The 17656-nt window shown below is 41.2% G+C and overlaps 1 protein-coding gene and 1 long non-coding RNA gene across 2 annotated transcripts in view; one reads left to right on the forward strand and one right to left on the reverse strand.

The window, feature by feature from the left end:
• Positions 1-1716: 1716 nt before the first annotated feature.
• On the forward strand, positions 1717-8888 carry LOC130276701 (uncharacterized). The gene is made up of 3 exons (XR_008845221.1): positions 1717-1835; positions 5349-5482; positions 8749-8888. It is a non-coding gene; the product is annotated as an uncharacterized LOC130276701 (long non-coding RNA).
• Positions 6237-17656, reverse strand: part of OSGIN1 (oxidative stress induced growth inhibitor 1) — a 31290-nt gene continuing 19870 nt past the window's right edge. The window contains exons 3-6 of the mRNA XM_056526413.1: positions 15562-15698; positions 14373-14564; positions 13907-13998; positions 6237-9716 (exon numbers count right to left, since the gene is read on the reverse strand). Coding sequence (XP_056382388.1) covers positions 8729-9716; positions 13907-13998; positions 14373-14564; positions 15562-15698 — 1409 coding nt within the window. The 3' untranslated portion in view covers positions 6237-8728. The remainder of the gene's footprint in view (positions 9717-13906; positions 13999-14372; positions 14565-15561; positions 15699-17656) is intronic.

The following is a 17656-nucleotide window of genomic DNA, read 5'->3' on the forward strand; positions in this document are numbered from 1 at the left end:
TTTTATTACAGCAGGAGGAACAGTCAGGGAATGATTACAGCAGCTTCAATGTTCTGCTGTGTCAATGTTCTGCTGTGTTGAGCAATGTTCTGCAGCAACCTTTGGCTAGCCACTACTTGTTTCTCAGCAGACATCAAAAGCTCAGCTGATGCTAACGAGCATGCTTCTTGTTTCCCAGGCTCAGCCAGCCGCTTCCCTGATGGGCCCTGGCTATTTAATCTGCAACAGTACAGTGTGTCTCTGTCTTTAAGCGGTCTCTGAATTCCAAAAGTGCTCCTGACTGTAATTCCATGCATGACCCTGGTCTGGCCAACATCCACTCTGATTCCTGTTCTTGGTTCCGACTTCTAACTACATTGCTTCCAATATCCTAACTACAGATGGTCGAATTTTTCAAAAATTAATCCAAAAATGTGTAAAAACGCAAAAGAAAAAACGCAGCATATGAACACTCATCTAGGGTAACAACATAAACATTTTTTTTATCAATACGGGGCAAGGACTGCAAAATGTATATTCAAAATAAAAGGTAGATAATAATGAAATCACAAAAAGGGTGTGTAAAAATTTTTTTTTATATGTTGTTACCCTAGAGGAGTGTTCATATGCTGCGTTTTTTCTTTTGCGTTTTTACACATTTTTGGATCCTCCACTCTTTATGCTTGTGCAGTCCCATGCATACTTACGACTGCCCCCCCCCCCCTTTTTTTGTCATATATATTCTTCTTCTATTTATGGGTTCCTATCCAGATAAAATTGCTTCTTTATTCAGTTTTTTTGATTCCCTTGTGAATATACCCACCGGGGAATTATTTTCTGCCATGGGTGTGACCTTTTTGAGCCATATGATACGTCTATTCACACTAGTTGTATTTTAAAGGTTTATTGTGAACATATTGTTTTCTATACCACTCATATTTTTATAATTATATTTATCTGCATTTATGTTATTTATATGCCCTTTGTATATATTTTTATTTTTATTGTATGTATACTTATGCATATATTATCATGTGGTAGCATTCAAAAGTTTGTAAATGGTTAATTGTTGGGGGTATATATACCTGCCACTAGCCTCATTTTGTCATGCCTGAAGAATCTGCGCATGCGCAGCGAAACGCGTTGCATTCAATAAATCCCTTGATTTTATCCTGCTTTCTGACGGTTCCTTTCTGCGCCGGACAAAACTCCTGTCTTTATGGTCATTTCATCCTCGTTTCTACTCTACTAAGGAGGGCTGCAGTGGACCGACTTATACACTTCACGCTAAACCTTGTTGTGTGTGGGCGCACAACCAACTTTGGTGAGCGGTTTGGGATCACTTCCCTTCCCCCCACTCACAAGATCTGCTGATCCCGCACATGAGGCGCCTCCTTCCCTCTCTCTAAAGACCATAGGGTGGCACAATGATAGAGCCTGGAGGTGGCAGCAGCATGACGAGACCATAGGGTGGCACAATGACAGAGCCTGGAGGTGGCAGCAGCATGAGGAGAGGTGGCACATTTGGCTCCATACTTCCCACTGCTGCCACCATGCTACCACCTTGTTAGCTAAGCTGCTGCCTCACAGGCAACCTGCCACCCTCTTCTCCTGATGATGAAGCCCCTTGTGAACCCAGCTCGCAAGTGCGATCGGCTTCATCATCATCGAGTTGTGTCTGGAGTTGTGTCTGCACGTGACTGATGTCATCCTCAAGTTTCTCAACGGTGTCTGTTTCAGGAGCCGCAAACCTGGGTGCGCCATCACGGATGTGGTCCGGGAGTGGAGCCTAGTCCGGTCTCAGGCACGCCCTTTGGAACAGCTGATTGGAGCAGGACGGGCATGACATATGCAAGGTTTGTTGTGATTGCAAGTATATAGGATTCCTATTGGCATGACAGGTATCTCATGCGACAAGCATGAGCTGATTGGGTATGACGTCAGACTCAGAGCTTAAAAATCAGAGGGGACACATGTAGCATTCATTCTGCTAGCTGTCATCCTTGAGAAAGCCACACATAGTGGCAAAACATGTAGGATGTTAGCAGTTATATGGTTTTAATTATCCACTGGTTATTTTAATTATCCACTGGTATATAAGAAGTAAAATAAGAGGCATTGCACAACAAGCCTCTAATCAGCATCCAGTGGAAATAGTTGTGGTTTTAATATCCCTCCTTGTTTAATAAATGAATTAAAGGTTACGTTTTATAAGAGAGGGGATAGTGACAAAATAAGTGCCTCATGCCTCTTGTTGTTTAGTGTCTTAGGAGCCTGAATGCTCTCAACACCACCTCCCACGTCACTCTCCTCATCACTACTTGGCCGCCTAGCGGAGGAATCGGCGGATGTCTCCTCCACATCTTGGCTGGGCAGTAGCTGCTGACTGTCCTCTAGTTGATCGTCCTCGCTGTATAGTGAAGCTGAACCCACAGCATAAGATACTTCTGTAGGGGAGGGAACAGCATAGGACAGAGGCAATGGGAGGACAGGGACTGCTCCCGGGCCATGAGGGTTGACTGTTGACTGTGGGTGTCGTATGTCACTTGGGATGAAGTGGATGACCAAGTTAACCAATCAATGATGGCTGCTGGGTTGCTGGTCGAGACATGACTGCTAGCTAACACTGGGAGCTCAGACCTCTCACTGCGACCACGCGCCCCTAGTCTGCTGCAACCTCTGTCTGATGAATTTAGGCCTCTGTCACTCCTCTGTGCACGGCCTGGCACTTCTCTGCCTGACATACTTGTAGAATGCATATATATTAAATTTTTTATAGAGCAATATGCCCCTATATGGCTGCAACAGAAACTTGCAGAACACTCAATGTGTGTATATAGATCCCTGCTTATACACTAAAAGGCCACTAAACGCTTGAAACAGAAACCACATACAACAGCTGAGTGCGTCTATATTTTACTTTTTAAAGAAAAATACGCCCCTATACGGCTGCAACAGAAACCTGCAGAACACTCAATGGCCCTCATTTAGTATTGCAAACCCGACATGTTTTGTCGGGTTGTGCGCCAGATTTTGTCGCATTGCGCCAGAAATTCTGTCTGCGATAGATTTTACGCCAGAATTTGCACCAGAATTGAAAAAACCCCATCTAACTCCCCATTTTTCTAAGAAAAACTGAAAAAAGGGATGTCTCCGAAAAGGGGCGTGTTCCTGACATTTTCACAAAAAAATAACATATTTACTAAGGTTTCCACATGAAATGTGGTGGATTTGAGCTGAGAAAAAACAGACAGATCAGAGCATGTGTAAAAAAACCAAAATGTAGGGAAACCTTAGTAAATACCGTGGAAAATAAATTGTAAGGAATTAAAACCCACAAAGAAACCTACACAACACTTTTAGTAAATAAGGGCCAATGTGTGTGCGTATATATCCCTGCTTTTACACTAACAGGCCACTGTACGCTTTAAACAGTAAACACATATAACAGCAGAGTGCGTCTATATATTACATTTTATAGATAAATACGCCCCTATGCGGCTGCAACAGAAACTTGCGGAACACTCAGTGTGTGTGTATATATCTCTGCTTTTACACTAACAGGCCACTATATGCTTGAAACAGAAGAAAACACATACAACTGTGGAGTGTGTAAATAGAATAATACGCCCAATACGGTTGCACCAGAAATAAGCGTAACAATCTAGTGCGTAAGTCTTTTAGTACTTTTACACTTACTGCCCCCTATAAGCTTTAACCAGAAAAAAACGTAGAACTGCGGAGTGCGCACTATGGTTGCTTGCAGTCTTTGAATGGGGATTGCTCCCAGTTCTGATCTCAATTGGCAGACTCTGAAACAACTTCTTAAAGGGGTTCTCCCTTGCTTATACTGTTTTTTGTTATTATGTTTGTGTGTTATGTGTGTATAAGTATGTGTTTTTTTATGTGTGTTGTGATTATGTATATATGTATTTTCTTACCTTTTGGGAAGATCCGGAAGCTGGCCCCTTTTTCTTCCACTGGCTTGCTGTGCACCTCGGCCTCCGCCATGTTGTGCTCGGTAAGTGGGATGTCGGGGGGTGTGTTCTTGCTTCTGTCCTTCCTATCTTCTGACATCCGTGGCAAATCTTATCTTCCTGTTTCTTCCGTGGCTCAGCGATGAATCTGCAGCCTCTTCCGGTGCATGCGCAGGTAGTTTTTTTTTTTTACCAATAAAGTTTTTTTTTGTCTAATTGACAAACTGTCTGCGCATGCGCGAGTACCCAAGTGCTACGCTAACAGCGTAGCGTACGTCAGGCCTACACTAATAGCATAGCTTCGCGCAAGCGCAGACAGTTTGTCAATTAGACAAAAAAAACTTTATTGGTAAAAAAAATAAATAAAAAATACTTGCGCATGCACTGGAAGAGGCCGCAGATTCGTCGCTGAGCCACTGAAGAAACAGGAAGAAAACATTTGCCTCGGACATCAGAAGATAGGAAGGACAGAAGCAAGAACACACCCCCCGACATCCCACTTACCGAACACAACATGGCGGAGGCCGAGGTGCACAGCAAGCCAGTGGAAGAAAAAGGGGCCAGCTTCCGGATCTTCACAAAAGGTAAGAAAATACATATATACATAATCACAACACACATAAAAAAACACATACTTATACACACATAACACACAAACATAATAACAAAAAACAGTATAAACAAGGGAGAACCACTTTAACTGTCCCCGCCTGCCTGCAGTGATGCCTGAGGTCAATGGATTTCCCCTGTGCTTATCTGTATTGTCAGTAATGCTGATTAGTGACCACACAGTGTCTGCTCTCTTTCTAGCCAGAATGAATGCTGGCTTGAGGTGAATGGATTCGCAGCTGTAAAGATCTGTATTGTCTGTAACAGTGATTAGTGTGCACACACAGTCTCTACTCTCTCAGCAAAACATCTGGGAAATGCCCATCTTCAGCAATGGCTGCCGAATATACAGGGCTGATTGGCTGGCCGGCCGGCAATAGGCTGCAAGCCGCCCTGTGATTCAAGGTGATCTCGCCTAACCGCCTTCCCAGACTTCCTTGCCCCATGTCCTCACACTTGTAGATGCCATTTTGGGCCCCCGGCCAGCACAAAATTTAGTGAATGGAGCGATCCATTACCACAAAGCGCAAGGAAATTCCGATTTGTTCAGAATCAAATTTCGTATGAAATTCAGAAAGAATTCGACTTCGTCAGCTTCGATTTGTCCATCTCTAATCCTAATATTTCCCTATTTTTGAGTATCTGCTTTGATCCTGACCCCTGGCTGTGTTTGACCAAGTCATTGGATTTCTACATTGTTATTTTTGTATTTTTATTATTTTAAAAAAGGTTTGATTTGTACTGCACTCCTCATCTCTCATCTGGTTTTATGGTTCCTGACAGGAGGAGAGTTAACAGGGTGGGAAGACTGATTCGAGATGAAGGAAAGCAATGCATTCTTGGAATTGTAGTACTGAGCAACTGCTAAGACCTACAAAAGAAATGGATTTGGGTGGTTTCAGAACTCGGAAAGACAAGTAAGCAATGTTCTCTGCATCTATGGCATTTTTTTTTAACCTGATATCGGTATATTCTTTAATTGTTTAACTGACCAGAAGTTTAGTTTTAGTTACTGTTTGACAATTTATTTGGATATTGAGAATTTTGAATATTTTGCATCCATTAGTTGTTATCAATATATCCCATTTTGATGAATGTTTAGAGTGAGTACCAATTTTCCACCAATTCAGGCATAAGTTTAGACTTTACATATACTGGAACCAATGACTCAGTTAAAGGGGTACTCCACCCCTGGACAACTTATCCCTTATCCAATGGATAGGCCTCTGGGACCACCACGATCTCCGTGCGCCCCCCTGGTGTTCTGAAAATTTTTGTTGGCTGGGTTTTGGTGGCCGTGGTTGTGACGTCAGGCCACACCCCTCCATTAATGTCTTTGGGAGGGGGCGTGATGAGCTGCCACACCCCCTCCAATAGACACAAACATGTTTAGAATGTCGGGGTGCCGCCCGGGGATCTTGGGGGGGGGGGTTCCAGCGGCTGAACCCCCGCGATCAGATATCTTATCCCTATCCTTTGGAGGGATCTTAACTGACCCCACTTGCAAGGAAGTTTACCCTGACAAAACAGTGTACGAAGACTACTCTGAGCTAGCAGAGATTACAGTATGGGCGCACAGGTTTCCACCTCTACATAAATCCAGCCAGCCTGGAGGCTTAATAACAACTCCCAAAGTTTACATTAAGTAAGTGAAGAGACATTTTTGACAGTTTAATATAAATGTTATTTATTGTAAAAATAATAAAATAGAATAAAATATAAAAAAAATTCTTTAACAGTAGTTACAAAAATACAAACTTCAAATATATATATATATATTAAAATTACATGGTGATATATTACCAGTTTAACTTCTAAAATACAATGTACAGTTATACAAAGAGTTCAGCATTCCTTTCAGTGCATTTCTAATTATTTAAGGATTGATATTCCATTTGCTAGTTATGTTTTTCAGTTGTCTGTCTATTCCACATCTAGAGACATAGAACCTTCTGGGGTTGCTAAACTTAAGATTCTACTTATTTAAAAATACCAATTGATTAAGTAAGATTTGGTGTAATACATTGTTTATTTAGTAAAAATTTTACAGGGGGGCCAAATTACCTAAATAGAGCTCCCTCCCCTTCTCTACTAGGTGGCAATTTGCCTTATAGGCTTTGTTCAGGCCTAGTGGTAGCAGTGTTAGTTTTACCATGATCAATTAATAGGTTGTCTGCTTTGAAATATGTTTTTTGTTAGAAAGGTCATGTGACAATAAGGTGATCATATCGTATTCTGCATGCCGGGATCCCCTGCATCAGTAGTAATCTTAGGGCCAATATAGCAGCATAAGTTTAATTCTCCTTCGCTGGTGAACTAGAGCATTACAGGGCTGTATATGTAAGGCATGGGTATGCAGGTTCTCCACAGTGGGATACTCTCATTGTACTGCTCTGGCTAATAGTTGAATGAGAATTTCTGTATAAATGCTAGATAACCCTTTTAGGGGAGCTTCTTCTATAGAAGTAGTTTTAGCAAATTAAAGATGCTGCTATAGAATAATGATCTCAAGGAATGTTATAATGGCATTTACTTAAAGCGCACCTGTCACCAGGAAAACAGGGGTGTAAAGAAACAAATATTTAGATAAGGCTAGTAATTAGGATTCCAATCATACCTTTTTTTTATGTCCATAGTCCTTTCCAGTACTGAGATATAAACCTTTTTTATTATGGAATTGAGGCTTAAGTGTCCAGGGGTATTCCCCAGCCTGACCAGAGACAGGGGCATAGCTATAGAGGTAGCAGTCGCACTGGGGCCCTGGTGTCTAAGGGGGCCCCAAAGCACATCTTCCCTATAAGAAACTGGTATTATAATTGGCCTATGGGGCCCTGTTGCAGATTTTTCCCAGAAGCTACAAGTTACGCCTCTGGTCAGAGCCCAGGTATGTCCAATCCATGCCCTCTTTATCTACTAGCTGTTAATGAAACATGGTAGGTAGATTCAATTGTGCCAGTAGGTGGTAAAAATGAGAACATGGGCTGGATTTGTTGTGCTGGGGAATGCTCTCTGGGCACTTGAGCCTCATTTGCATAATAACAAAATGGCTTATATCTCGGTACTGGATAGGACTATGGAAATAAGACGGTATGCCCAGAACCATTATAGTGCCAGTGTTTTTCTGCTGACAGGTCCATTTTAAAATTTTCTTTGGCACATATGTATTTTATGAACACCATTTAGAAAATGTCCCACACATTACCTCTAATCTAAAAGGCTGGCTAGAAAGGTGCCCCAGAAAGTAGGGGTACTGTGTCACATTGAAAAAATCCACTAGGTGTATGGTGATTATTATAAGGTTATGCTCAATGGGAAATAGAGTGTGCACATAAGCTTGTTTTGGAGGAGACTGTGATTGGCTAATATGAAATAGTATATTCCTTCTGGAGGAGAATTCATTTGTACACATTTCCATATAGGACTTTGCCTCAAATAAAATCTCCATAGAGCAACTGGGTCTCTTCAGTGGAAAACAGTAACCGCCTTTCCTCCCAGAGAGAATTGCTATAAAAGTCATAAATAAGGTTTAAGTAATATACAATAAGGTTTAAGTAATATACATATATAAAAGTCAAATGCCTATTGAGCAGCAGTAAATGTGATCCTGTAAAATCCAGTTCACATTCATGAAAATTGTAAACAGGGTCTGAGGGTTAAAGGTCTGTAGTTTATTGGGTGTGACCTGCTGACGCAAAAACGAAATTATTTTCTTTTAACTAAAAAATATGTTGCCCAGCAAGTAACATTTGGAATGACTGTACGCTGGTTACAACCAGATTGGCCCCAAGCTAAGAACAACTCTTAACCTTACATGTTATGTTCTTCAATTGGACATTTTTTTCTTTTCTACTGAGTGTTTATGAAAGATGAATTACCTATAAAAAAATGTCATAGAATTTTTGCTATAAAATATTAATACATATTTTTTTACCCCTCAATATCAAAATATAGTCTTGTAGAATATTAATACAAATGTGAACCCCTTAATATTCTTGTAGAACGGTAATAACAGACAAAATTCTTGAAGTTGCATTCTTTTTACGTATGTAAGTCCAGTAGCTTATTTTATGGGACATTCTACATTGTTTTAAAAATGGCCTTTCATCCTGTTATTGTGGCTGGCCTAAGATGTATCCTAAAATGTGGTACAGTATTGTATATCATTAGGGGGGCCTTTTCTTAGATTTTAGGAGATTGCTAGCAACAGCCAATGCACCCCCTTGGACAAAGCGTACAAAATAATCACCGGCCAGGGGTCCCACGGCATACAGTCCTTTCTCTTGAATACACTCGTATGTGAATGGATCAATATCAAGAGGATTCCGTTTGGAGTTGACCGGTTGCTCTGTATCCAAAGCCAAGTCTGTGCCATTTTTAGGAAGGAAAGACAAGTTTGGGTTAGATCCAATGAGAATAAAAACCATTGAAACCTTAAAAGCTGTGTGCTGACCATTCTTGTCTCTGAAGGTACATTTCATGTCATCATTGAAGCACACAGCATGGTGCTCTGGTAGGCTTGTGTAGCCCTTGTAGGGTCCTCCTTGAAAGACTGATTGTTCTTTCATCATTTGGTGTACTTTATGGTACTCTGGGTACATGATATGCGGTAACTGGTTAAAGATGAGCGCAGGATCATTAACTCGTCTTCTGAAAGCATGGATGACAGGGATGTTGTAATGGCGAGCTAGAAGAATGGCATCTGCAGCAGTCAGTCCGGCCCCTATGATCAGCACTGGGTCAGACTCTTGGTGGACCTTCTTAAATTTTACTGCTTCCTCAAGAGCAGATATCTGATGTGAGACAAATGGAAGGTCTTCTCCTTGGATACCCAGCCAAGAAGGGCTGTCAAATGTGCCTGTTGCCAGTACAACATTCTCAGCATAGAGACAGAATTTCTGCATGGAACCAATGTCATTTTCAATAAATCCACTAACTTGGAATACACTTTTGTCCTGGTTTTGCTCTTCTTTAAACTCTGCATTATTCCAAATGGGCTCACTCCCGATACCGTTTTCCATGTCTTTACTGATTTTCATAACAGAAGTGACAACTGCACCAGATAAGAAATTGTTCTCTAGTCTTTTATTCTTTACATAGTATTGGTAATAATTCAGGATGTCCCCTGCAGTGGACCTGTCATTCCTGAGGTTCCTAAATGTAAGAAGAATAAAACCTACATTAATATTTCATGACATGCCAACATTACCATAATTTTAATACACTGAATTAAGTGATTTATATCGCTGAAACGAACAAAAACCCACAATTCACATTGTTACTCTTAGCATATTACCATATAGTCTGCATAATGCAGACTTCACATAATCAATCTCTTTCTTTTCAGAACACTTCTGTTACCTTGGTAACTGAAGATCAATGACACGTTCAGGTCTTTTCAACATAATAAGAAAACATTGCCTTCCAAAGGAAGTTCATTTTAAGAAGTCTACTTTCTTAGATTTTCTCGCAATGATGCTAAAAGTGATTTTATTCTATCCTTGCACCAACCATTCTTATTCTCTCCCAATCTAGTAGAAATCTTGGATTCAATGTGCAGATAGCATTATGTCATTCAGAAGAGACTGTAGCTGCTGATAAACATAAGTGTCAAGGAGGCAGTGCTAAGCTGCAGGGTGTTCACTGTCTCCCTCCGACACCCCTCCCTACACTGACTAAATTATATACAGGGGTCAGTGCTCGAAGGTGAGCCATGAACATCAATCAATGTAAGAATGGGTGGGGGAGGGAAAAGGCGTGCATCCTGTGGCTCAGCACTGCCTCCTTGATGCTTGAGCCCTAAGCATCATCTAGAGCTTAGAGATTCCCTTTAAAGGGGTACTCCACTGGCCAGCATTCGGAAGTAAATGTTCCAAACACTGTTTTTGCGCTGCGGGGGTTGACCACGCCCCCGTGATGTCATGGTCATGCCTCCTTGATGCAAGTCTAAGGGAGGGAGCATGAAGGCCATTACGTCCCCTCCCATTTACTTGCATTGAGGGGGCATGACCATGATGTCACGAGGGGTGTGGCTGACCCCCGCAGCGCGAAAACAGCGTTCAGAACATTTTCTTCCAAACGCTGGCCAGTGGAGTATCCCTTTAAGTTGAATGTATACGCAAACAGATGGAATTACAGTAAGTAAACAAAAGCACTACATGTGCTGTTAGTTATGTTTACTCTCAATACATGCACACATCTTGACTATATACCAAGCAAATTTTACTTGTACCTCCATATTCTATCTGGTAAAATGTTTTTTTTTTCCAGAACTAGCACAACTTCTGTCTATATTCTTCATATGATATTGCAATTCAGTTCCATTCAAATGAATAGGGCTTAACAGCAATACCTCACACAACCTGTAGTGGCACTGTTTCTGGAATAAAGCATCCATTGGACATTTATACTATGCTTTAAAAATGAAGCTTGTTTCAAGAGAAAACTCAGGTAGATTGAGTTTGTTAACTCTGCAACCCTGATCTTTAAGCTTTTTTGTTAGCTTTTCTTGGAAATGTCAGAAATGCCTTTTGGATGTCATGAGGTTAATTATCCAAGGGGTTTTTTATTTATTTATTTATTTTTTTTTAAATCAACTTGTGCCAGAAAGTTAAACAGATTTGTAAATTACTTCTTTAAAAAAAAATCTTTATCCTTCCTGTACTTATTAGCGGCTGTATACTACAGAGGAAATTCTTTTCTTTTTGGATTTCTTTTCTGTCACTACCACAGTGCTCTCTGCTGACAACTCTGTCCATGTCAGGAACTGTCCAGAGCAGGAGAAAATCCCCATAGCAAACATATGCTGCTCTGGACAGTTCCCAAAATGGACAGAGGTGTCAGCAGAGAGCACTGTGGTCGTGACAGAAAAGAAATCCCGAAAGAAAATAATTTCCTCTGTAGTATACAGCCGCTAATAAGTACTGGAAGGATTAAGATTTTTTAATAGAAGTAATTTACAAATCTGTTTAACTTTCTGGCATCAGTTGATTTAAAAAAAAATTTTTTTCCACCTGAGTACCCCTTTCATAAACCCAGGCCATTATTTTGAAATATCTATCATTTTCCAGCTCTTCTGAGAGGAGGAAAAATAGTTTCTATTGTGAACGTAGAAGCATAAAGCAGCAAGCCCCTTCATTGTGATACTGGAACTAGGTGATAACCTGCCATTAAGATTTTGTATAATTATTCACAGTACGTATTAACAGTACAAAACCCCTTTATGTGGAGGCTGCATAATATTTGATAATATTACCATTGACATAATTGTATACATGGCTTATTCAAGTGCAAGTTGTGTGCGGTATGAATACATGAGATAACTGCGGGTGATTAAGTGAATAGGGGTGAACGTCTGGAGGCGGTGTGTTACAGCAATTACCTACTGCAGATTGTATCTGCTCGATTACAAAGAAGAACCTTCCGGAACGTTCTTATCATATTCACCCCTCAGCTGTTAACTGTACCATTCCATCCAATAGAAATAGGTGTTTAAATGTGAATCTACACAGGCTGTCCTCACTTTAAACATGATGTCTTTTTTTGGATAGTTGCAATATACAATAGTGTATATTTTTTATATGCTCTACAAAATACAATTATTTTACAAAGCCAAACGTCAAAGGATTTAGTCGTCATCTTAAGGTGGCCATACAGTTATAACAACTGCTGACTGCACAGTTCAGCCAACAGTTACTGTATCTCTCCCAACTCATTCCACATGAATGTACTGCCCGACTGAACAGGTTTCCTCTATGGAGAGACAGCTTATCCCTCCCAGAACAATAGGAGTGGGTGGTAAAAAGCTCATCTTGAGAGGCCACCATACACTTTAAAGCGAACCTGTCAGATCCAACAATATTTTTAATTTTTTTAAATATATCACTCAGTACCTAATCCTGACCATGTACATGTCATTTTTATGTGTCTAGCACCTTTATTTATTGTTTTATTACACTTTTAATTTAGCTCACTAGTCCAAATTCCTCTCAAAGGAAGGGGCCTTACTGTGCAGGTCTCCGCCCCCTTCCTCAGTATGCTGTCTGCTCACATCTCCCCTAGCATTAGCAAAACTACAACTCCCAGCTTGTCCTCATGACAGTAGTGGGACACAAGCTGACAGTGGGAGGATTTTTCCTCTAGCTGTGAGCCCTGCGTTCACAGCTGTCAATCATGAAGTGTGTCCATGATGCATGGACACAGCAGGATTAGTATGTGTCCAAGCAGGCGGGGGGGGGGGGGGGCAGTTGTTTGACTGGCTTTTTCAGTATGAAATACTGAACATTTTCTAATGAAAGCAATTGCAAAACCTATTGGTTTTGCATGATTTACAACATATCAAAAGTGTTTGTATCTGATAGTGCCCATTTAAGCAATTAATACCACTGAAGGCAGTGGGTAAGCCAACTTTAGTCTAAGGTGCATGAGCACCAAAAGGACGTGAGTTGAAGTATATGTATGTGAATTATTCATAAAATTACCCATTTAGATCTATTTTTTATTGGTGAAAGTGGATATTAACTCTAGCTAATAAAAGGGAGACCTGAGCAAAGGGTCCTGTTCTATGATGTCCATATTTTTATTAGGGTATAGAAAGGGGTTGTCATTGTGAGACAACCCCTTTAAGTTATGGATGCACTTTCATATACCTGGTCTGTTCAGAACAACCAAAATTTAAAGCTGGAATTGCTCTCTTTAGCCAACAATTACCTATATTATATCTGCTTATTGTTTATTTTATTTGGACTGCTTTGTTTTAGGCAGTTTTACTAAAAACATAAAACATTCTGAAAGAACTGTTTGAGATTGCACCAAAAATTCTCATAAACAATGCTACTCTTTCCCAAGTGCTGTGTCTGGTATTGCAGTTCAACCCTATTCAAAGTAATTGTAAAGCTCCTATACAAAAAAAAACTATTTTACCATCATTTACATCAATTGTATTCTAAACAATTCTATTCTGTCAGTTGTGTCTCTTTTGTATGGGTGACAATCAATATGGCCATCACTGTAGCTCACATAACAGTATTTTCCCCAAATTCTAAGGCCTGTGAATGACAAATCTATCTATCTAATTTAATACAGGGGCGAAGGGACATATCCCCATACAAATAGTCATATTTGCAATTCTGCAGGGTTGGAATCCTGGATGACAAACCCTAAGAGAACTGTAATGACAGCTATATTGACTGTCACCCAGATGTCCTGGCTACTGAAATTTGTTACAGTGGAGGATACCTCAAAGATTTATATATTTACTGGACAGTTTTTATTTCAGTGCATGTTACTGTATATTTCTATTTTATCCAGGCATATGCTTCACCTCCAAATACTTGATATCTCACCTTTTTTTCGTCCTCATCCAATCTTTGAAAGATAAATCAGGGAGCCCCATCCAGTCTCCACGACTAAGAGTTATCATTGAACCCTCAATTGCCTGAAATAAAAATGTAAAGCTTGTTATATGTCTGTCTCAAAAACTATTTATCCATATTTGGTCACAGTCAGGACGTAGCCATGGTCATAGCAGCTGGGACCTTTTCTGCCAGATAAGGTGACCCCAGTATTATGATATACATGGCACATGGTAAGTGGGTGGCACTCTGACAGATTTTGCATATGGCCCAAGGAGCCTCAAGTTGGCCTCAATCTGGAGGGATCATGTATTGCATACTTTTGATATTATTCAATATAAAGGTAAATTATAGTGAATAGACAAAGAATTGGCCACCATGCCCTAATAGGCTATTATTGACAATCCTTCCATTTCTAATATTAGATATTCACAGTTTTTTCATTAGGAATACATACATTCCACGCTCCTCCGGGTGGACCTCGGCCAAGCACCAGGTGAGGAACAGCTCTTTTGGGTTCTTTTGTCCACTGCAATACAGACTCCACATCTCCCAGGAAGTCAGTGTCTGGCCTGAGCAAGGTATCGAACAACAGAGCAACCGGACTGTTGGAGCGACCTTCCAAGCCCTCAGACAAATACTCCAGGTCCTAAAAAGAGAAAAACAATGAATAGTGAACACAACACCAGATGTAACAGCTGCTTTCCATTGTATAGAACAGGGGTCTCAAACTGGCGGCCCTCCAAATGTTGCAAAACGTCAACTCCCAGCATGCCTGGACATATGCTGCAGCTATTGGCTGTTAACAATGCTGGGAGCTGAAGTTTTGCAACATCTGGTGGGCCAGCAGTTTCAGACCGCTGGTATAGAATCACCTAGTTTAACTTAAATGTTTTAAGAGTATGATTATGTGGTTTCTGCCATATGCATGGCAGACCATTATTGTGTGACCATTGGGGATGCCCTATTGATCAGCCGAACCAGGGACTCTAGTGCTTGACTTAGAACTGTGGTCCTTTCACTGCAATAATGGTCATAACAATGCTCTTCTCTATATGGCTGTGTCTGGTATGGTAGACCAGACACAAGTATTGTTATTGGGTATACTTACTTTAGGCCACTTTCACACACAATCTATTTTGGTGAGTATTTTGCAGTAGTAATTGTAAGCAAAGACCAGGAGTGGGTCTAATCATGGAAGTGGCATACATCTTTCCATTTTCCTTTTCCTCTGTTTATTTTCCACTTCTTGTTATGGCATACAAATTACAGACCTATATACTGACATATGAACATGGCCCTAGCAGAGAAGATATGCCGATTCCGACATTCAAGGAATTTCAGAATCATTACACTTGCCCCATGAATCCATTGGTATAGATACAGTGTGTCATTTATGTACAATAAGGGTCAAGGCCATATGAGGCTTTACAGACTTTAGCTCTAAGGGCAGGAGGATTATAAATACACCTCTAGAATATAGTTCAGACTCAGTATCAATATTAGATAAGTAAAGCAATGTATTAACAAAGTTACTTAACCTTTTAAGGTAGAACACATGAATTATCAGTAGTGTGACATTGAATGATAAGATAATGTTCATATAACCATTAGAATAGATAAGTTTCTTTGTAGTCTGTACTGACCTGTTGAGTGATGGGAACATTGGGGAATTCCTCCAGCTTTCTTTGTAACATTGGGTTTGGATGTGTAGCTTTGTCTATCAAATATGGAGTATAACCAGACAGCAAGTATGAGAGACAGATGCCTGATGGACCATTACCTGGAATACAAAGGTATTAAAAATGGTTATGAAAATATAATGCCTTTAAATTACATACTCCATGATCACAGCAGCAAACATACTTTACAGGTATGCACAAATACATATTGAGACCTAGTAAGTAATCTAGAATTGTATGATAAAGCCCCAAAGTGCAGTATAGTATTATTTAAGGTGGCTGTGACATCAGTAACCAGGCCCTTCTCTAAGGCACTTTGGGCATTACCCTATGCTTATGATTTCCAAGTGTACCTATCCTTTAATATTCATGACGTCACTCCATGCCCCGTCCATTCACGTCTATGGGAGGGGGCATGAAGGCCATCAACGTGACGACACCTCCCCGTCTCGGAGGCAGCGTCCGGCACAGATTCCCGGGGGCTGCACCAAGACCGCGGGGCTCCCCTGCGATCATACATCTTATGCCCTATCCTTTGGATAGGGGATAAGATGTATAAAGCTGGAATACGCCTTTAACTCTTTGCAACAGGGGTAAATAGAAAAACCTAGTATAGTGCAGCAAAATCATGAATGGGACCCTCTTCTTTGTGCTGGTTAATGTCTACACTGAGAACAAAAACCAAAGCTCATTTGTTCCTGCTAAGTTTCTTATCTGTTCAAGAGAGGTAGAGCAAGCAAATTTATCTACAGCAGTTGCTCACTTACTTGCTTGGTATCCAATATTTTGTAACTGAAAAAGGCTAAACCCTTTTGCACCAACTGATGCTCTCCATTAGGATAAAAAGGTCTTAACATTTGTGAACATGCCCTATGTTTCTGCTGTGTTTTGAGAATCTGTTACCCTTTGTTATGACCAACCTATAGAACCACAATGGGAAAGAGAAAGATTATGTCCGGCATCGCTAGTCCTGAAGGCAAAGAACGGTGGACTGGATATTGGCAAATACTGTGTACACCTGTAGTGACTCTATGGTGTTCCTCATAAGGTGGTGCAGTAATCAGTAAACCAAAGCAACATAAGCATCATTTTTTTTTTTAGAGCCGAGGAACGTGCTCTTGAATCATCCAAAGTGCAAGAAAAAGTGCAAACGTGTTACACAAAAAAAAAAATGTGCACAGAGGATGTGGTCTATCATAAGCCCTTCTCCGATAGGAAAGAGGCCACCCAACAAACCTTACCCTTTGCCTCCGGACCAAAAGGTACCTGTGAGGTTCCAGGTTCGATGTCCCTTTTTGCCAAAGTTACTAAGGGACCACAAATGCTCCCGACATCCCCCTAGGCGTTAGCCAAGGTATCCGCCCGCAGAGCCCATAACGGTAGGTACCCTGCCAGAGCAGGAGTACCCGGGGTGTTTGCAGGGAGGTGCGGAACCTAAAGGCCACACACACCTCCCCTAGACTGCCAGGAGGGACGCCCAGAAGGGCTACCGCATCCTGACAAATCCTGTGGACACACAACACACAAAAAGTGACACAGTGAGACAAAAATAAATAAATAAGCGAATGTGTGCAGATATACTGCCCGGACATCCAGCCGGATCTATAAAAATTTCTCTGATCCTTGCCAGAAGGCCGGGAATCAAGAGGTGAGTACCACAAAGGTGCAGAGATCATGGTGCCCGTGCTTCAACTCAGTGAGTCTATCTTCCCAGTGAGTTTCAGCACCTCGGGGTCACCACTCCCCGAGGCACTAAAGTACCTCGGCTCTAGACCCTCTCAGACTCATGGCGAGACCCGGAGGAAACAGGTCGCATCGGGGCAGCCGTTGAGCTGCTCCCTACCATGCAGCACTCATCCCCACCAGCTCCACACTGGCGTCGCCTGCCACCAGCATGAAACTGATAAGAACAGATACTACACTTGATCTTAGCTAAAAGGCATATACTAGAAGAAGACGAAATGGAAAACGCACTCATCGGGCAACTTGTTGAGGCAAACAATTTCTTTGCGAGCCAGAGGAGGCCCCCACGTGCGCAAAACTAGTTGCCCCCCTTGCA

This window comes from Hyla sarda, chromosome 6 (genome assembly GCF_029499605.1).
Source record: "Hyla sarda isolate aHylSar1 chromosome 6, aHylSar1.hap1, whole genome shotgun sequence".
Lineage (NCBI taxonomy): Eukaryota > Metazoa > Chordata > Amphibia > Anura > Hylidae > Hyla > Hyla sarda.